General features: G+C 31.6%; 1 protein-coding gene across 6 annotated transcripts in view; it reads right to left on the bottom strand.

The window, feature by feature from the left end:
• LOC125051523 (rho GTPase-activating protein 7) overlaps positions 1 to 23,297 on the bottom strand; it is a 205,243-nt gene that overhangs the window by 37,184 nt on the left and 144,762 nt on the right. For 3 of the 6 annotated variants that reach the window (XM_047651895.1, XM_047651896.1, XM_047651897.1), the window contains exon 2: positions 9,839 to 9,910. In XM_047651895.1, coding sequence (XP_047507851.1) covers positions 9,839 to 9,910 — 72 coding nt within the window. Of the gene's footprint in view, positions 1 to 5,964; positions 6,077 to 9,838; positions 9,911 to 12,242; positions 12,351 to 23,297 lie in introns of those variants that run through there. The other 3 variants (XM_047651899.1, XM_047651900.1, XM_047651901.1) reach the window with 3 other exon arrangements.

Raw genomic sequence — 23,297 nt, 5'->3', positions numbered from 1 at the left:
AATGGGAATGACGGGTCATTCAAGGTACAGGCATATATTGAATGATACGTATACCTATTACAATAATACAAAACAAAACTGATCTACAACCAAAGATTTATTCGAGACGTAATAGGCTATTTGACCGTATGAAAATAAAGTGTTATTAAGAGTTATCTTTAGAAACTTGGATTTACAAGCGTTATGGCGTAAAATAACTTGTGAATAATTAATCAAACAATCCATACTTTAAAATATTTTTATGCGTCAGTCACGTGACACGAAACGGTCACATGACATAGCATGCTTGTAAATAATATGTTTTCTCCTATCTAATTCTCATACCGTCATGAAGTTTAATTTAAGACTGCTTTGAACGAAATATTTGTGTAAGTTAAGAATACTTAACACCTAAAAAACTTGACGTTTGTTTGCATGGTACGTTATAGGAACTGGACGCCATCTTGCCTAGAGAAGCGTTATTGCGGCATGAAATTATAATTGAATTAAAAACTATAAATTTGAATTTTAAAAGCACATAGTTAACGTCTTTTTATACCTAGTGACTAATAAATTTTGATTTTTTTAATCTTGTCAATTAGCCTATTTTTCTATAAAAAAGAACAGCAGTCTTCTAACTGCAACTGCATAATTGTGTTACTAGTAAAGTAAATTTCCAATCGTACGTTTATTAAACATTTTCATATAACCAAAAAGTCAAATGAATAGCTCGGCTAGTTCATATTGCGTTGAAACACGACAAAAGCTATTTCAAAAACGTTATGAAAATCAATTTTCGCCCGTGTTTCCAGTTTCCAATTACCTACTCCACACTGCGAAAACAATTAGTTATGACATTCACTTTAAAACCGAATACGCAAAAGCAAATACGAACATTGTTCTAAACTTTCAAACATTTTACGCCAAAATAAATTCCAGAGGCTTTTTTTCAGAAGCATTCGTTTGTTAAAATTAAAAATAATTTTGTTTTCAGCCTTCGTTTGTTAAAATTAAAATAATTTTGTTTTCAGCCTTCGTTTGTTAAAATTAAAAATAATTTTGTTTTCAGCCTTCGTTTGTTAAAATTAAAAATAATTATATAACATTTATATTACAAGGAAATGTACGAAAAGAGAAAATATCGAGAACAGTTCTAAAGAGATTTTCTTTTCTTAAGCGGCTAAGTTTTTATTTGCTATGTTACTTGTGAGAGTTTGCTACTAATAAAACATTTAATTTCTAGAGTATAATCTAATTCTTTAAAAAAATTCCTCATAACAGTTCACTGTAGGCGATAATGGACAATATTTGTACAAATGTCGAGCGAAGGTCAAGATCATAATAATCTTGGGTATTAACATTACACTTTAATATTTGTTTTGTTAATCAAATTTAAATGCCATTAACAAACGATTGTATTGCTTTGATGACGTAATAGTATTTAAATCGGAATCATTTTTGATAGAAAAAGTAAATTAATAAAACATTTATAGTAGGCAGGTCAAAGCCAAGATTTTATATCTTTTTTGTCAATAAACAACATCAATCTAGATGTGAAGTGACTTCCAAAAAATAGCTTAATACCCCGAATTTAATGATATTATCGATGAATACTTTTATTTCTTTTGACCAATCAATAGAATTAAGAAATATACCTATATATACTTTTTAGTACATTTTGGAGTCGATTCAATTTGAAAAACAAAAGAATTTATATACATATATAATTCAAGTGTAAAAAGTAATCCTAGATTCATGTTTTTTCAATGAAACACAATACAATAAATTAAAAGGCCGGCAACACACTCACGAGCCCTCTGGCATTGTGTCCATGGGCGGCGGTATCACTTAACACCAGATGAGCATCCTGCCCGTTTACCTCTGTTCTAATAAAAAAAAACACTGAACATTTTGTTTCGTATTCGAAACATAATTTTTGCAAATCCCTCAATTTGCCTGAGCGTTTAGGATGAAAGCTTGGACGCTCTCGGCCGTGCGATATGGTTCAGCGAACACGGGTTAAAATTAACTAACAATATACTGCTTCATTCAGGCTTTTCAGGGGTCATTCGAAATATAATATTTATTAAGCCTAAAGGTTAATATTTGCGTATGTACAAAGAATTACCGACAGATTTGTTGCTTAAGTAAGGAAGAAATTAGCCGATGAAAAAACCCTTTACCTTAAAGTTATTCAGCAAACCGCCTTAAAATACGCAGATAATAAATAAAGGATTCTTCGTTTTTTTTTAATAATTATTGTTTCTAAAGTGTCAAACAAAAACAAATGCCAATATTTAACAGACCCATTTTGTCACAGATAATAAATTAATCTATAAAACCTTCAAAATGGGAGCGACGATTCTCATTAAAATATTTAAATTTCGAATTTACAATATAACGAATTTATAACCTATAGATCTATGTAGTATAGGGTTCGTACTCAATTGAATATCACAAAGGCTGGTTGGCTGGGAGGCAGTGAGCCGAACATTCGATTAACTCATAAATGGATACCCTCTGTGTGCCGTTATTTGTTTTTTTTTAACTCAACAAGTGAATGATTTTGATTGCTTTTGAATAATGAATGAATGATTAATGAAGTAGTCAAATATTCATATTTTCTGTATTATATTATCTTGAGAATGGACCTGATATTGATTTTAACAAGAAGATTATTGTAGAACTCAGATAAAATCGTGAAGGGAACAAACCGCTTGAAGGTGTTAACATCAAATATCTGACAGGCCTCCTGTCAAATACTTCAGATAAACAAAAGACTGTTTAATATCTATTATAGATATCTCATATCTACGTATTTAGAATAAATTCTTAGAAACCATGATTCATTCTGACGTAATTCAATTACATCGTAATCTTACATCTACGTTTTAAACTTATAATTGTAAGGTTTTTTATTACTGGCAGTGCGTTAATTAAAATGACCTATATGGGTATTATTTTGGCCTCGGTTGCTCACGTAAACATGCAAACAAACTATATAAATAATAATTTCATTTACATAGCCCTATACATTTAATGTTTGAATGGAATTAAGAAACTGTCACATTCAATTGTTTTAGAAAAATAGATATACAACTTTTGATATGCAGCTAGGTGAGGGGTACCGGGTTCGAGGGTAAGTTTTAATTTAATTTAAATTTGTTCTCGGCCTTTGGGAGGGTTGTGCGGTACCGGGCGAGTGCCCAAACCGAACATGAAGGACCCGGTCGAATTTCTAAAGACAAGCAAGAATTATAAAAAAAATCCTATACTTGACGCTGGCTAATGCACAAATCGTGCCAGAGCCATAAAAAAAAACTTTTGATATTCATCTCCTGAATTACGGACCCAGTTCTATAAGGCCATAATTCATATTTAACCTACACCCGTAACTAATACAACATTGTTAGCCTGCAATAATTCAACTCGAACAATATCAATATGCTGTTCATTGCGAATGCACCGTCAATTTGATTCTTCCACAATTCAATTGAACCCACATGAGGAGGTCTTGAGGTCATGATATACTCTTACAATGTTATTTGACGTTTACAATTGATGAGCGGAAGCGGGTTTAGTTTACTCATTTTATGACGTGTCCAAATAAGAAGCTATGCAACAAGCAGAATGTAGTCGAAATAAGTTACAAGAGAGCCTAATATTTTAACTAATTATTGGGAGAAAATCATACATTTTATTAGATTTCAGGTACCGCGTTTTTTATGGGGAATAAATTTTTTTTTTTTAAGGACAATTCACACCAATTGACCTAGTCCCATGCTAAGCTGGTGAAGCTTGTGTTATGGGTACTAGGCAACGGATATACATACATATATAGACAGATATACATATAAATACATATTTAAACACCCAAGACCTAAGCACAACACCAAATGCTCATCACATCGATGTTTGTCTCAGCCGGGGATTGAACCCGGGACCCATGGATTCGCAGTCAGGGGGACTAGACCAATGAGCCGTCAAATTGATTGAGATGTGACAACTTACAATATAAATAAATTATATATTTGATCATGAATATAAAGGTGCGATTAATATAATGTAAATCGCGTACACTTTGATCTTATACCAAAGGTGATGTTAACGCGAAACGATCAAGGTTATACAGCACATGTGCGTACAATTCAAATAAGTACTGTGCTAAAGATTGATCGCTCTACTTCCCTCCTAACACAGATACGATGCAAACCTCATACTAAACTAATTAGTTGCTTGCATTTATATAGTCCTTCATAAATTTCTTGTTTTAATTAGAAAATTGCTATGGATTAATGATATATTTATATTTTAACACTCATGGAAATATTTATATAATGTTTACATTTTTTACATATAAATGGATAAAAGGTTCCAAAAAGGTTTTCCTGTAATGGACTAAAGCCCGGTTGTAGGAAAAATTTCTAATACAGTTAAAAAGGAAGTTAGGAAAAAATTGTTTGTAAATAAGCTCGTTTGCGGCTTCTTTGCCTTTGGAGTCATTTACATGATAATAAGCTTAAAAATCAGAAAGTAAAAAGAAACATTTATATTTTAAGAATACGAATTTTTAAATCAACCTAAGCCAAGGTTTTTTTTTTGAATATTTTTTTTAAAACACTGAATTGAATGAAATGTCTTTTTAATTTGGTTTGGGGTAAAAAAGTGATTTTGTGAAATTCTATAGACGAATTATTTTAGTTATACGTGTAGTTTTAAAAAACGTAGTATCGTTATCATGTACATATTTTTACCTGATAACAAGATTATGTAAAAAGTTTCATAACACTATTTCGCTTGATAAACGAGTTTCCCAAGCATTCTCAATGTTTTTTTATTGGTTCAAACTAAGTTTGTATTTCTAAAAACGTTTTCGGCCAATACATGTATGCCGTTTGTTTCTGTGATATTTTTTTCTTTTTTGCGCCTTTGAGTCAAAGGACTTATACGAGATTCTAACTACTATAATATAAGCAATGTTTTCAATGGTAAACGGACACAGAAAAAGTAAAAAATGGACTAATGAACTACATTCATCACACGTAACACGATTACACGCACGTATCAAAGCGCCTCATTTACTATGGAATACTCCTACGGGCTTGTCACTAAGTTTTGATTTCGAGAATTTTATCGGGCACTTAACGAACCGTAACTAAATATTAAAGTCAACGAGAATATTGCCACAAAGTTTCCATATTGTGATGTTGCGCTTAGGATGTTGTAGGTCTCCAGTGCCATATTATATTTTGTGAAATAGAATTTTTAATATCGACTTATAAAGTACCCAAAAAACCGGAAAGGTATTTACAATATATAGTAAGGCGATGCTTTTGTAAAATTACGGAAGTTTTGCATTTGCATTTTTTAAATATAAAATAATAAATTTATTTTCTAACTGTGCATAATGCGATACATAATGGTTTTAACGAATGAAAAAGCCCTATATAAATAACTAGCCGTTTCGAGCCCGCTTTGCTGGACGAATTAAAATAAATTGTATGTTTCATTATTTTATTTTTTTTCATATTTTTATTATTCTTCTTTTTAACTTCCCGCTAAGAAAATTGAAATATTTCGAAAATCGAGTTTTTAACAGATGTTGACGTTTTGCGGTTCTAGGAAGCCTCTTCTGTTTTTATTAGCGGGAAAAATTTTCATAAAAGTAAAACAGAAATAAAAAAATGAAAGAACGTTGGAATTAAAAAAATAAATAGCCATAAACCATCTAGGAAAAATTTTGCATCGAATGGTGGTAGTTTCATGTCGTTTAAGCGTGAAAGAGCCTCAAACGAACACAATTTTCTTTTTATATATATAGATATATCGAATATGAATACAAATTATTTATTAAACGAGTTCAATAATTTGGTATTACATATTTCATAAAGTAGTTAAAACTTTTTCATATCACGAACCTATGACAACTGCAGTCATTAAACAAGATAAATAGTTTAAACAATTTCACACCAACATGCGACTTACCATAATTATTACTTCAAACACTTTTTTGTAACACAGAAATGAACTATTAAACGCAACACACAACTCAACTAGAAACCACAAAATGTGCTCCTACGCCGCCACACAATTTAACACTGTCTGCTGTCAGTTTGTACCTGAACTAATCGCACAGATAAAAAATTTGACATATCTGTTTTCGTTCCCTGTCAAATAGACCCCATGCCATGTTGTAAATGCTATTCCATTTTCAAAGAATCTACATCTATAATACCATTTTCTACGATCTATTTTCGTACGTCAAAATACATTTTATAATCTGTGACGTTTTTATTTTGTTTTTACTTTGGCGCGAAAATTTAGCTGATCGATTATGACCTCAACTCCAAACTAAATAACGTTGTTTTTCTGCTGAAGTTTTTTTTAATAAAAGCAAATTATTTTAAACAACCGCTTACCTGTAAGCGATAACTCTAATCTGTCTTAATGTTTTGTTTGGAGAAGGCATGACGTAAATGATATTTTGTATGATGATGAGGATCACTTTCGTTACATTTTTTATAACCTTTTTTGTTACAAAATGTTAAGTAAATTACGTCATTTGAAAACAATACTGTCCCTTTTTGTTTGAACAGTGGCGGCAAAGGTAAGTTATGACATTTAAATACCGTTCTTAAATGGTTCTAAAGATAAAATAGTTCTTAAGTAGTATGCAAATGCAGTTAAAGTTTTTAGTCAAACAATAGAGTCTGTGACAATGTCCTAACGGTTTCTGAGATTAGTGTAAAATCTTTACATATAACCAAAGTGTTATAGTTTATACTTTACTGTTTTATTTCATTTATGGATTTCGTGGATTGGACTGTGTATAGGTAGATGTTTTTAAGACCACTTTTCTTTGATAGGCTGTACACCCAGTAGCTAATCAATCAATGGAGACAGAGATTCATGGGAACTTCTCTTCTTGCTTTTAAGCGAAAGAACGTCAGCTGGCTTAGAAAAAAATCTTACATCTCTCATCTTGTTTGATATTAATATTTTGAATAAAAAAAATAGATGCAAAACGATCTAATAAAACTTTAGGAACGTCGACTGTGATGAGTCAATATATCTTATCAAAGATTACGATAAATCTGTAGGCCTTTCTTTTCTTATCCTTAAATCCTGTTTTTATCCCTTTTAAACTTTATTTATTTAGGTTTTGATTTTTTTAGCCAAAAGTCGTGAGAGAATTTCTTTAATAAAAATGTTAACAAAACATTTAATATTATACTAGAAGCCTATATTGGTATACGCGGTCTATGGTTGATGTATAATTATAAAAAAATAAACAAATCAGTGGCGCTACAACCTCTTTAGGTCTTGGCCTCAGATTTCTGAATCTGTTTCATGGTCATTTTTAAATCTACCTAATAGGCAAGTAGGTGATCAGCCTCTAGTGCCTGACGTCGACGGCGTGTGCCATCGACTTTTTGGGTCTAAGACATGTCGGTTTCCTCACGATGTTTTCCTTCACCGTTCGAGAAAATGTTAAATAACATTATCTTAAAGAAATAATTAATAATACACAATTTCCGGGTCCCCAGCGCTATTTAAAAAATCTAGAAGAATTGGTTTAAATTTGTAAGCTTTTAAAAGGGATACACGATACACGCTATGATAACACACTTTTTGTATGTGTTACATTAATGATAACTTTTCTTTGCACTTTTAGTTTGTTCCTGGTCATAATGAGGTAAATTATTTTCTTTCCAGAATGTAAAGGAAGTAAAAGAGGTTGATAAAAGACTCACCATAGCCAAGTTCATGTATCACTCTTTGGTTACCAATTCACAAAATTGTTTATTGATACAGGAATGTAGGAATGTGTGACACAAAGAGAGTGACTGCGCATCCTTATCCTATTATACTCACTTCCTACCTAAACTAACCTTTTACATATAATAAAGTTTATATTGTCATCACACACTTTATCAAGTTAGGGACATGACATTTTGTATTTATATTTTATGAGATTATAAGACAAAAAACGTAAATAATGAAGCATATCACAAATTATTTTTATATATAATCAAAATTATTATTATACATACTCGTATTATAATACGACTATGTATAATAATAATTTCGTATTATAATACGAGTATGTATAATAAAAATTTTGATTGGTCGGTAATATATTTGATTTTATTTGAGTAGCGTATAATTTACTACTAATACAAGAATTATACTCACACATAACGTACTGATGGAAATAAACCTTAAAACTTCGGTAGATAGTTTTAAAGGATTAGATTGCGTAGAACCTTATCTATTAAGTCATATACGATAACACAGTGTACAATAGTAATATATACTATTGAATAGTTCGTGGATATCTTTTATCAGTGAGTCATTTCCGTATTAAATCGTAAGTATTTTACATATTTATCGACACAAATGTAACTTTGGTCTCACAAAATTATTACAGAAATATAGAGTAAATCCTTTTTTAAATCCCATTCCTCTATAATTTTTGAAGTACGCTCCATCGATTTAAATGAACTGATAGATATAGGTATATCATAATTATCAACGTTTATATTAGACTAATCTAGTTAATAAATTAGAGCGAAGGTTCATTCAGCCACACATGACCAAGTTTTCCATAATTTTCTACCTTACGTAAGCATAGTTCAGCCCACAAGTAATTAACTTTTATTGCCCTATCATATAATACTCAACTACGTAACAAATTAATAACAAGAAATTTACATAAGGCATATTTATTTAGCGGAAATTATCAATAAAAATTACATGTTACAGGTTAAAAAGAAATATTCAAATGAATTAAAACTGTATATATGTATGATAAAGTAATTTATAAACGATAAAGGTTTTAAAGGACATATTGATGTCTAATAATAAATCTCATCCATCCAATCAATAGTTTAAAATTACGCAGGCTGTCAATTGTAGAGGATTTGGGTTAGTCTACGCTCCGTACTATTATATTTATGTTTAGATCGTCTGTACTCTACGGTCTTAGATACAGTTGAACGTTATATACAGAATGTTTAAAAAATATTAACCACAAAAAGTTCGTATTAAAAAAATTCGTATTGCTTTAATTGTTTTAAAGCATTATTTCACACATAGTAATTGAGCTATATATAAGTATGAAAAAAAAAATTTACATTTGACAGGTAGAATTAATAATCTTTGTTCTCGTCCACCTCCTATCAAATTTTCACATATTAGCTCTGCGTTTCTAAATTTGAAAATAGCTAGAGAACGGCAAGCCTTTTTGACATTTTAAAAGTAAGCTCATGAATATTATAGCTTCATATATTTGAACATTCTGTGTACAGCAGACAACACAGTAAGTATGATTAATAGATTCGTGGGACAGGTCAGGTTCGCGCGGCCCGCGCAGCTGTATGCATTTGTTAGCGGATCAAACGGTCAGGGTGATTTAAGAGATAGAGGTCAGTGTTTGGCATGAATAATAAGGATTTTTTACTATTCAAATTGGCCAAAATTTTGTACCTAATGTTTAACATATATTTGACATGATAAGACATTACATTTATTTATTATTAATTGAATTAAGTTCTAGTAGCTTATTAAGGATTCTGTTTTATAATATGATAGCATTAATATCATAACATTTTTAGGCATGCACATAATTTGAATTACATGAACTGCCGGCGAATTCTATGTATAGTTTATAATCTATGATATTATACTATTCTATAAACGACTAATTGCAAAAACAACGGAATATAAATCTAAATTTAAATATCGAACGTATAAAACTATTTCTTCTAATAGTTGTAATGATTTTTTATGACATTGCAAAATTCCAGGTGACCTATTCATGACCCATCTGGTGATTTTAATCTATGCAATCACTTACCTTCGTACATCTGCGCATATTGGGGGAAACCAGCTGCTCGCAGCCATTTGCAAGCTTCGGCGGCTTCGATTTCTGTAACAAAACCATTATGTTTTAATCACAAATACAACATGAAGAAGATTTCTTTTTGCTTTAATTTTTTTAATTCATTATGTATCTATGAAATATAATGAAATCTTAGCTTGTGAATACCGGTTGTTCATGTAAAATGTTTGTCTAGAAAAACTTACAATATTTAAAAGAAAATATTATTTCATATTTGATAATATTTGATATTTGATGCCCTAGGGCATTGAATTATCTAATAAATATTTTTTCTTACAGCACACATGTAAAAAGGTTCAATAGCCTGTCCAAAGTGACGTGAGGTCGATCATTAAAATTCCACGCCGTTACGCAATGACAAACAAAAACAAACAGCAAAACCATTCTTAAATAGTTAAATACGTCTAATAAATATTCACTACCAGTGAATATGATCCTTTAAAATGTCTACAATAATAGAATATATCTGTTAAGGTTCAATTTGTAAGGGTCATGTAATAATGGCCAAAGAAGTTACGTGTCGGTCGATCACAAGTATTGTGGTTTGACGTATACTAATGTCTACGTAATTTAGAAAAGTCATTGGATATGGTATGTTTTAAGTGACAAAAGATTAAGGATTAAAGTATATAAAATTATTAATTAATTTTAAGTTAGGCGAAAAAAAAACTTAAAAGTTATAGATTTCTTACATAAAACAGAAGTAGCAATGGGCGGGGAATAAAGCAAGGTATGATAAGAGAGGACTTTATGGAAAGGACCAATGAGAAGGAGAAGAGGGCGCCCTAAAAATAGAAAGAAGATATATAAGCGTTAGCAGGAAGCGAATGGACAAGGGAACTACAAAAAAAGGCGACTTAAAAAGAACTTCGAGATATGATTTAACTGCTGAAATTTCGACTTACTCGCACGATTTCTACGTGTATTTTTCCATTTGTAGAGTCAAATTTGAACAACAATTCAACTTAAGTTTTGTAGTATATATTTTTTACATATTAAAACGAATAACATATTAATTAAGTAAACTGTACTCTAAAAAAATGTATGAATGTATTTATTCATTGCACGTGTGTAAATCAAAACCTGAGTGAGTTATAGAATATAAATATGTATAACAATACTTCGTAGGGAAATATAATTTTGTTCGAGTTACAAAGTTTAAATAGCGGTAGCGTATTTAAAGGTTCAGCGGACTTACTGAGGATTTCGACTTAACAAGGTTCGAGTTATAGAGATTCCACTGTATTTTGAAAAGGTTGGATCCGGCCTTTACCCGTTCAGAGGTTTCGATCAATGGAACTGATGGAAGTTACGATTTAGAGTAACAAGAAAAAAAAAATATAACAAATCTAAACTGTACTTCAACATTTGTAAAGATTGGAAATAAACAGGCTCTATTAATTATTATTACAAGTAAGGCAACATTTTATTTGCAATTATTCTTACTATACTACATTACAAGGTGGTTCTAAATCACAATTGTATTTTGGGTGCATAAAGATCAAAATGCCAGTCCAGTATGTCAAACTAAACTATCTGAGTCGATTTTTCACCAAAGCGCATTTTAAATTCAAATTTCACAATCTACTTTCCTTTGGACGTCTGTGGTCCAACATCAATCTGATAGTAATGCTTTTAACGAATCTAATTGTGTCATTTGTTTTATTCAAAAACCTATTAAAATATCTTGTGCAATGAAGTACATATTTGTGAGATCTACTTAATCAAGGTGGGTATATATTTATCTACTGACTATTTGTCAACAGAAGTATCTATTAACAGCGAATATAAGAATACAGAAAGACGTACTGCGTCCTATTTCTACAATTTTAATAGTTTTTGTACTGTTTGATTCCATAACGGGCATGGGCTGATACGATACGATTTTATTGTTTACTTTTCTTAATCAACAAATAGGTATCTTATCTATCTATCTATCTATCTATCTATCTATCTTACAAACCAGATATCATACCCAGGGTCTCCAGGTCTATGTCCTATAAATGGTCCTTCAATAATTTGCCACGGATGCAGAAATACTTCTATACTAAATTAATTATAAATTATAAAAAAATCTAAATTTCAAAGAGGATCATACAAGGAGTATGATTTTTTTAGGAGTATGAGTTTTATTAACGCCGGCAACGCACCCGTGGCTGTTTAGTGGCTCGTTTGCCCTATCATATAAAAAACAGAAGTATACCATAATAAAACGAGCTTCAATGTGTCTAAAATAAATCTTGTTTTGTTATTTTAGATGTTTGACAGTGCTTAAAAATGACTAATGGGATCTTTATTACGGATTACTTTGAAGATTGATTAACACAATTGGTGTATAAAAATTGTATTAAAACAGTACCTGTAATTTGGTCGGCGCTCAAATTAGGAACACTCATTGCTCTTGCTAACGAACACTAAACACTAAAAATCGATTGCACACGCGCTCGCGCATCTCCATAAACACTGAATCATAACACTTTCTTAAGAAACCCGATCACAACACTAACAAGCGTTTTCGACGAATCGAAACGTTATATTTTCTAACGTTACACAACAAACCTGTGTTGTTAATTTTAACTACCTGTCTCCAATTTTGTGCATACAAATTGCTCACTTTAATCTGTGATAAACCTTCTCCGTAACGAAAATAACGTCACCGATTTAATTGTCGAATCAAATGATCTGTCACTGTCAATTTTAAAAAAAACAAACTCGAAACAAACGCGCGAGCACTTGAGGCGTTGCTCTAGAATGAGATTATCAGTGTTTATCATAACTAGTAGTACTTACGTCCTTTAATCACTGGACACGTCACCGATAGCCGTGGAACTCCGAGTTAGGAAAAACTGGTGTAGTATTGATAGGGTAATTTATTTGAATAATTGTAAGTTACTTGGAAATATTATAATTGGTGATGACAGGTGCAGGTTAAGGTTATGTGTAATTTGTTGTCATGGTTGCTTAGGGCTTATATATATGTATGGTCGGATCGTTTTCAACTGAGACTGTGATAGCGAATTCAAATAATAGAATTCATGACTTCGTAGTGTATACGATATCTATCTATATTCTATCTATATATATATATAATGAAAATGGTCTTCGTTTGAGGCTCAATCACGCCTAAACCACTGATCGTATCGATCGATCGTATCGACATGAAACTACCACCATTCGATGCGAAATTTTTCCTAGATGGTTTATGGCTATTTATTGATTAAATTCCAAAGTTCCTTCATTTTTTATTGCTGTTTTACTTTTATGAAAATTTATCATATATAAAGAATAATAAAAATATGAAAAAAAAATAAAATAATGAAACATAAAATTTATTTTAATTCGTCCAGCAAAGCGGGCGCGAAACGGCTAGTATTAAATAAAACAATATCCATATCATCTCTCCGTCTGAGTAAGCGTTGAAGGATCCTACATTTAAAATTTTAATATACTCTTAAAGGGGACGTCTCGAAGCTGATATTACATTCAAAGCAAGGAATAGCGAGACAGCAGAAGCGTGACACTTTGCAGTATTCAAGTCGCTGCAATATTGCATAACTTAAAAGTCGTATTTCACTGAAAAAGTTTTATGTTTTGTCACGTTTTAACACCATAGTGGGGTTTATAATATAATACTAGAGTATGAAATAGTAATGAAGGTAAACAGGTAACATTACAATTAACGTCACTTAGATATATTCGTTGAGCTTTATTGAATTGAGAGCGCTTTGCTCAGGCAATAAATTCGTTATGTAAACCATATTGACTGATATAGGTCCCACAAACCCGACCATATAGAGAAATATTAATGCCAATTGGAAACTAGCCCTATATTATGATAAGATTAACGATTTTAAGAAGAATTTATTGAAGGCAAGCGGTAACTGGGTATTGGAATGTTGATATACCGTACTTGGTTGTAAAGGCACGTTTCATCCATGGTCAGATCGATAACTTTTTTTAACACTTCTTAAAGTTATAATGTTTTTATTATTTGTGTGCAAATTCGTATTTTATTGTCAGCGCTGTCCTCAAAATATTTTAGTTTTTATTTATTGAAGTGAAACTTTTTTGGGCGCATGAGGGTAAAGTTTTTACGGATGAAACGCAATAATAATAATATTAGCGTCACGAAGATGTGCAGCGTTTTTGACTAAAATTTTATTTTTAAAATTAAAATTTCGTAAAGAGAATTTATGAAATACATGTATTAGTATTTTATATTTTATTAAAATAATTTATTGAAATCTCAAATGACGAATTGTAAATTAAAATGCCACGTGTTTTTTACTATCGAACAAAAAATTAAATTTATAATTTTTATTAATTTTCGACACTTTTAACATTACAATGACAATTAAATTCATTAAATTCCTAACACATCTTCCTTTTGCCCTCCCTCTAAGTTTCGGAAATATAAAGTTTTAGATTTGTAATAATAACAAGTCTTAAAAATTAGTTTGCTAAAGAAGTTTCACTTCTGACATGTGTACTTTGTATGCACTTTTTTCTTGAATATTAGGTTACCCAAAAAGGCCTTGCAGCATCTCCAATTGGAAGTTTTTTCCAAATAACACAGTAAAAAAAACAGTACCTTTTTAAAGGAAAAATACTATTTAGATAATAGTCATCAAAACATCTTTCTTGGAACGTTTTTTCCACTAAGTGCTTTAATTACGCCTTATTAATGCGAGTTTGTTACGGTGATTAATTATATTTGCAACTGAGGAATTTGTTTTTTTTCCCTTTTAATTAACCACAGGCTTTGAGAACTTAACATGACTTTGTTTATTTTTTTAATTATGAGGCATTCTTTAAAATGTATTTGTGGTATTTGCTGGAAATATCGACTTCTTTTTAATAAACATGAATACTGTGATTAAATTACCTACAGTAGTATTGACTAAGTACGATATCAATCCTGGCACTAGACTAATATATTCCTCTTTCAACACAACATATTTTTCTATGAATATATTCGTACAGTAAGAAAAATAAGTAAAATAATAATAATAAGCCTAACCTAAACCCATAACTTATATGTTCGATTTTTGTTGGAAATTTAATAATACAGTATTTATTGATAAAAATTTATAGGATATGTGTATATATAACCTATTCTATGTAAGTTTATATTGTTAAACTTCTTTTGCCGTATCCATCATTTTAGTAGGTCTATGTGTTTGCGTTCGGAATGGTTTTAAAAATTAAGGGAAATATTTAGAAGTCTTATCGCGGCTGTCATTCAAGCTACTATCTAATTATAGAATTGTGTACTTCGCTTGTTCACTGTCACTTATATTAACTTGGTATCTGAGGCTTACGTAACAAAAACACCTTATAGCCAACGATAAATTATACATCCTATCAGCATGAGCAAATAAGTTAGTCGTAAGGCTAGTCGTAAGTAACTAAAAAAAGTAAAATATACCCGTGGTTCCACGACCCCGAAAAATCGGTGAATTACGTCAAGACTGATAGTTATAGATCAAAAACAGAAGATACTTAGAAATCAGAAAAATTTAACACACGTGGTTAAAAAATAAAAAAAACCTCTTTAAAAAGAAAAATAAAACCATAATCTTCGTTTGCAAATAAGTCAACATTTTATTATATACCTACTTCTTTACGAACATGTTATTTTCACTTGGTTGAACAAAACAACTACAGTATAAAGTTGAAAATATTTTAAACATTAATAAACACGTAATCAATGCAGGTAGTAAAATAAAGTTGTTTTCCCGAGACCTTGAATAATTACAAATTTTCACTTAGTCACAAAGCGATAGTACTTATCGATTCTTGTTACGATGAATCAGGATTCGATTTCCGCATTTTAGCAATGTGTTTAATATGTATTCTTAGACATACATATTAAACATGCAGTTCACGAATAAATACTTTATTGTTACTGTTATACTTTACTATCGTCTATCTACTACTTAGCAGTATACATAAGTGTCAGCGGAAAGGGCGAGTTCGTGCGATTTTCTAGTCTATGGAAAGGGGAAAAATTTCTTTTTTATTCATTGTTGCCAGGTTATAAATATGAATAATTTAATATTATATTACCTTATAATTTGCGATAATAAACATACGTTACAATTTTTAAGTTGACTAGCCGGTTGTTTTAATCTGTTTAATTTGAGAATTGCGTTAGGGTAAATCTATGCCAATATTATAAAGACTTTTAGTTTTGTAACGAATAAATTTAATAATAACTGGACCGAAAAAAATCTGTCTCTATACGAATAAGCCGTGTGAAGCCAGGACAGGTAGCTAGTAGTTACTACAAAAATAAATAAATGACGATCAGTCCAATATAAGATTCTTTTTAATTACTTCAGATTGTGAACGAGACTCTTCCGGTCCTCCTATTTCCGTCATTAGCCGCATATGAAATGCTTATAATTCAATTTTCAGATTAAAACTACGACGAAAAATATATTTAATTTACTGTTCCAATTCCGAATGTTTTTCTAACGTTCAAACTGGTTTAGGCTTTTAATTAAACGCATTAGTAAGTAATTTATTTTTACAAATTATCATTAATAAGACATAACATGTTACGTTGACAAATAGCTTAAATACTTTGACTTATTAATAATTTATCGATGTAATAATCAAGTTTTATCAGAATATTACTGCAAGCGTTTAAAATCAGCATTCAATTTATTGCCGTTAATTGCTTTTCTTAATGTTTTATTTCCATTTATTTGGTAATAAATTAGACTACATAATTCATTACTCAATCATTTTTGAATAACTTCTATCTTCTATATTTAATTTGCAAATATATGTTCAGCTATTTTATTGTTATAGTTCTAGTAGTTGTTTACTCCTTTTTAGAGTAACTCCTCTGAGCATAAGTTCATTTAGAGTTTCTAGCTACTTTTTAGCTGTAGCAGGTCTTCCTTCACTCTATCGATCCAGCGGTAACTAGATGGGCTCAGGTAAGCCTCCTTCACCGACCGATCTTGGCCCATGCGCTCAAGGCGCTGGCTGGGGCAAGCCAACAATAGGCGGGAGGTGACACAGGTCAGGGAAATAAAAAAAAAATCTCATACCGGAGGCCAAGACGCTTTTTGGGTAGCAGAGCCAGCCCTGAGATTCTGTAACTCACTTTTCGAACTCACACAGCGGTGTGATAAACAATAAACTACAAGCTCCCACCTTTTTAGAATGCCAAATCATAAAATTACTCCTTCACGATTGATTTGAGAGCGACCGCTGATGCAAAAACCGCTGTGTGAGTTCGAAAAGTGAGTTACAGAATCGCAGGGCTGCAGAGTAAGTTTTTAACTACCTTTTAGCATGTTTACTGTGTGTCTATTATTATTGAATATCTCTGTTTTCAATTCACGGTTACACCAGAAGGAGTACACGATCCTTTTAAAAGACTAACGTGGGGTCATAGGTCCAACCGAAGAGAAATTTCGATACGTTATAACTTTTATTGTTTATTGAAGCACCGGCAGTACCACATAGATTCAGCCCGAGGCAGTGATTATTATTAATTTTCATAAGTATATGAGACGAAATAGCAATAGTTCTATAAAGCATGTATAATATCTAGATATCCAAGAGTACACTTTTCATAGACTATTAAAAGTTACGTTTATGTCTGCGGTCTGTCCATAAAACTGATCTTAAAGCTAAATCTAGATTATAGCCAGATGTGCTACGATAATTTAGGTTACTGGAATCTGATACTTGAAAAATCGAACTCAATTCGGCTCGGATTTAACTAGGTCGATTAATTTGTCGATCTATTTACTATCTCAATTATCGCAAGCAAACAAAGAAACCTCTCGAACGAATTTACAAATAAAATTCGTCAAGATAATTTCTAACATGCAAAACGTAACTGTCGCTATAAATACAACGACAAATGACAACTGTTATATTGATTTTAAAAAATCGGTAATTTTTATGCCGTAATTATTATTCTTATTGAGGTACCTCTTCAGACTTGGGATAGTACATTTATTAGATAACGACTCTTTAATAGTCTCGATTATATATATAAATTTACCGAATACCGATTAATATTATCACAAACATTTAGATATTTGTTTCCGATTTACGCTTTTGTATTTAAATAAAAGTCTTTACACCGATAAAGCATTAAAATTTACATGAAATAAAAGTTTATGCGCTAATTATGTGCAATCAAAATGAAGAGTCATAACAAGTTATGCGATAATCTGAGATTTTACGCCTTTGATATAATCCTTTAAATACAGGCTCGGGCGTGAGCGCAATTGTACTGAGAGCGGAATTCAATTAAAATCATAAAAGCGATATAGTCCATTGAAATGTTATAATTTGAGGGCCAAACTGAACATTTGTTAGAGGATGCAATTTTATTTATGGGACATGTAGGGGGGGGGGGTCAATACAAGCTTAAACCCAAGTTATTGGCCTTGACCCCGGCCGCTATCTTGGTAAAACGAGTTTTCACCCCTTTTGGATAGTTTAGGAGATATAGCCATACATATAGAGTATTAACCCCCCTACATGTCCCATAAATAAAATTGCGTCCTCTTTCAAATGTTCACTGTTCAGCCCATGTAACATTTCAATGGACTAATAGTTTGATTTGGATTTTTAATTTAATTAGTGTATACTACAATAAAATCGTAAAATTTGAATATAATAAACTAAGATTTAGTAATGTTTATGTATCAGTCTCTTCGGTGTGTCTTTTCATTCATTAAATAAATAATTATCATTTAATTTTAAGTGATGCATTAAGTAGACAATTAAATTGTCTTTAACATCACTCACTCGCTAATCGCTACTACAATATCCTGACCTTCCTCAACTGGGTGGGCAGGAAGCAAGAGGCTGACCTATTCAAAATATCCAAGTTGACCTCAGCTGAGCTTCATGCAGCCTTCATTCAACGACGTGGCACTGAATAGGTGGTCTGCAATGAACTTGCTTCAAGCGCCCGTACAGCCGCCACTTCACGTTTATACCAGATTAAACTGTCTACTTTATCTTGCTGTTACATTAGACGCAATGCTGAGAGCATTTTAACCCAAAAAGCTTAAGATAGATTTTTATAGATATCGTTTTTGCGTTGTTTCTTTATGTGTGAAAATAATTTGGTACATGACGACGTAGAAAAAAGATTTTAATTTTAAATACTACTATTCAGGCTAAGAATAAGGATTTAGGTTTTTTAAAAAGTAATTGGCAAAATATTATTCGGTAAATTCGGTTTATTAAATAGTCCGATGAAAACTTATTTGTTTTTTTATGTTTTTTTTATAGAACATAGCCTGAGTGAGGCGCTGTATAAGGTGAGGAGGCCGCCCATGGACACATTCTCATTGCCAGAGAGGGCTCGTGAGTGCGTTACCGGCCTTTTAATAATTGGTACTCTCTTTTCTTTTAGGAACCTAAGTCAAATTGTATTGGAAATACTATGGGCTGCTGATTCCACATAGTTCTGGAACGACGCTCAGTTGTGGAACGACGGACATCGAGATGATACGGGTGGAATTTCGTATTTTGCCTCGACGTCCGAAGATGAAACTCATGTAATTATCCGAACAACTGCTTTGAACCCTCTCCGTGGTAAACGCGGTAGCAGATGCAGAGATACCCTACATCACTACGCGTAAACAACAAATGCGTAAATTACGTATAGTATATACGTAATTTACGCAAATTTAAAATATAATTAGTATGATTGTATCGTCGCGTTTATTTTCAAAGTGATACGAGAACTATACGTTTTACATACTTTCTATAATTGAGGTTTGCATTACTCATTGTAATTTATGTAATTCTTCGTTTATTAGTAAACATTTTATTATAGTTAAAACTAATTTAACATGAAATGTAAATAATAAAGAGTTTTGTATCCAGTCTTTCTTAATTTAATTATCTCATTCCGGAACTGTACACAAGAATTTAATTCAATCTTAGACGTGACTACGAATACAGATTTAGAATTTCATTAAGTTTTAAGAGACGTTTAAACAACGAATACTTTGTTTTTAGTAAATTACAGAGAATTGCGTTTGTATATTGAATAAAATCCGTTTTTCACGTAAAAATGTATGAAATTCAGTTGTAGTGAATTGATTCTTTAAACAAAACAAAGCCTGTTTTTGAATGAATCTTGCTTAAATAGAAACTATACGATGCCGTCTGCAACAAGAACTTTGACTTATCAGAAAGTAAATTAGTTAAATATGAAAACGCTACTAAAAGTACTACTTAATACTAAACTTAGCGATTTTAAATTACCTATTAACATAAGTCGTAATATAAAAACTTAGTACTTTCTTTCTGAAAATTACACAACATCTTCCAGAATAAAGAATTCTAAAAACAAATAAAAACTGAAGATTCAGCTGAGTTCGCGTTTCGTAAGTGCTATTGCGTTAATATGCAAACAGAAGTGTAACAATCACGGTGTGGTGTAATTCACTAACTTAGGCGAGTTTTTGTAAGTAATTTTTTTAATTTTTTACACTCATCATCATCTTCTTTAATAAAATCCCAGAGGCTCTTTTATCTCTGCCTTTCAATAAATTTAAGAAATGTATTAAAGAAAAGCTGTGTAAAAAGGCTTACTATAAAGTCAACGAATATCTAGTTGATAAAAGGGCCTGGGACTAGCGCTAGACAGGCTACTTCTAATTAATTTGCGATATTTGTTTTAAATAAGTGTTGTTTGATGATTTGCTGTTTTAAAAGAGTACCGACAGTTTTTTACGCCGGTTTTTTCTCTCGGCCTACACCCTCTGTCTTCTTTGCCGATGAGTAGGAATGCCTACAAATTCAAATTTAATGACGTGGAATAAGTGATACATGTATCTTATGTTACATAATAAACATATTTTATTTTATTTTTTTATTTTATTTAATGGCTATACAGCGCCTTGTGGGCCATAGCTTCCTCAAGTATATTTCGCCATTGCAATCTATTTCACGCTTCTTGTGCCCAACTTCGATCCCGTAATGTTTCGAGGTCCTTGACAACTCTATCCTACTTACCTACTACAGCTTCGGTCTACAGGGTTTTCTATTGCCACCGGGTTGTGAGTTCAGTAAATACTAGGGTTCTGTCGTCCGCCAATCTGCGCACATGTCCCAACCACTTGAGCCTGTTGCCTTTTTTTGAATTGGGAGATGTTGGCGTCTTCAAGGATGTTATAAGGTTCCTCATTGTAGCGAATACGCCAAACACCGTCGTCGCAAACAGGGCCAAAGATTCTTCCGTTCGAAAATAAGGAGAGCAAGCTTGTCTTTCTTGCAAAGGGCTGGGCTCTTTATGGATTCAGAACCATAACTGGTCGCAGCAATGTTTTGTCCAGAACAAGCTTGGTGATTTATTTATTATATCGAGTACTTTTTTACATTGAGTAGATTTTTAAGGCTTTGAATTCAAAGGACAGCAAGCAACGGCGACAAGAAGTCCCTAGATGAAGCCCATTATAGCCCCAGGATGCTTCTGAGTTTCAAGGAGTAGGACTGTGTTAGGTCCATACTATAATTCATATCTCAAGTCATCTTGAGCGCTGTCTAATATATCAAATTTCATTCAGAAGAAACGGTTTGACTGCTCTTAAAACTAGATGTTAGTTTGAGTGAAATACGGTCATCAATCATAAATAATAGAAAAGCCCATCACCCAACTGCAAGTTTTTTTTAAATTTTGATTTATGTAAGCTTTTAACTTGGACTATACTTATAAAACTTCACTAGGTGATGTCACTCATTACTGTTTGCTTTGCGCCTGATGTTTACCGAATGTTGAGCACGCGTTTTAAAGTTTTATGGTCTTTTGTTTAAGCATCACTTAAATTAAGCAAATATCGCACTCATATCACAAATTATTTACGTTTTAGAACGGTTTTATTTTGCATTGAAATAACTAGATTTTGTATGAGCTGTGTTGTTAAAACTTATTATAATTGTTATCCAATGAATAAGAAAAATACGTCATAATGTAACCATCTTTGGGATTTTTGTGGTCGGTTAGAATAGAAACAATGAACTCAACAGGACTCATAATGTGACTTTGAGTCACGTGTCATACATGTATTTGTATGCGAATAAAATTGGCGGGTATTATTATGTTATAAAATACTGGCTGTGCCGTCGGAATGGTTATTCCGTCGTAGCGTCATACCTTCCTCTATAAATTGAATATGTAAAGAATGAATTTCCAAAAACGAGTTCTTAGATTAGCCCGTTCAACCAAACACTTTCATGACACCAGCAGAGTTATTGAATCTAAAACAACCCTTTCCATAAAATTCCGTTACCAGAACCCTTAAATGTTGTATTCGTTCAATGATATATGATTCACCTGTGATAAATATCGCGTACCGCTGCAGTGATTTGCATTTAAATACGCTTTTTCTAATAAATAAATGGAATTTCAGAAAGTGACAGGCTGGTTATTTATATCCAACTAGTGAATATTATGTTTTGTGTTCGGTCAGCCATGTGACCTGTTTCGTTGTAAATCATAAAATGATGTTAAACTTTGAAACGCAACGTTTTACATACAAAGTAACCATCTACTGTAAATTGTTTTGCTAAAATTTAGATTAAAATGTATATAGATTTATGTATAGTGAACAAAATTTTCCGCGAACCATTATTCCTATGCTGTTTAATCAATCTGCACTTTATAAACCAATTACTTGTAGTCTTAGAAATTAGAGGACAGAACCAGAAGAGGCACTATGCGAATCTGGAATGAGGAATTATTCATAATATTTCGATTGATATTCGACACGGAGGTAACTTATTTTATGCTTTATATGGTGATCATAAAGTTAATCATGCAACGATTTGTTAAATGGATTATTTATTAATAAATTATTCGTATAAATGTTTTTGATGTTTCTTAAACCAATCAACTAAACGAAGAGAAACATGGGATACCCACTTTATATGTAACAAGAACATCACAGGACCCACAAAGCTATATGTTGTTTAACGAGCGTCCTCAAAGAACATTCAACGTTAGCGTTTTGTTTCCTTTGCGATCTCTTTTAATTTTCAGATTTTTTATATTTATCGAATTACTTCAATGTAATAAATTAAGTGTATATATAATTTGGTGAATTTGGTGAAGCTTTAGGCAATTTTCGGACTAACTCAGAAATCAACATATCTCTTATGTAAAAGTTTTGTCGTATTTTAAATCATAATACTTTCGTTTGTATTTCAGAACAATCAATCCCAAATATAGTCATGTCAAACCAATTTTGAAGCTATAGAAAGACAGATAAAAAATAAGTTTACACTTTAATCGAACATAGCGTTTTGGTAAGGAAATGTACAATGTACATATGTATGTACAATGTACATATATATATATATAGTTTGTTTTACCGGTATTTGAAATCTAAACACTCAGTATGCATCATCACGATAC

This window comes from Pieris napi, chromosome 8 (genome assembly GCF_905475465.1).
Source record: "Pieris napi chromosome 8, ilPieNapi1.2, whole genome shotgun sequence".
Classification (NCBI taxonomy): Eukaryota; Metazoa; Arthropoda; class Insecta; order Lepidoptera; family Pieridae; genus Pieris; species Pieris napi.
Note: the sequence above shows the minus strand (reverse complement) of the source record. Positions and strands in the feature narration are given on the sequence as shown.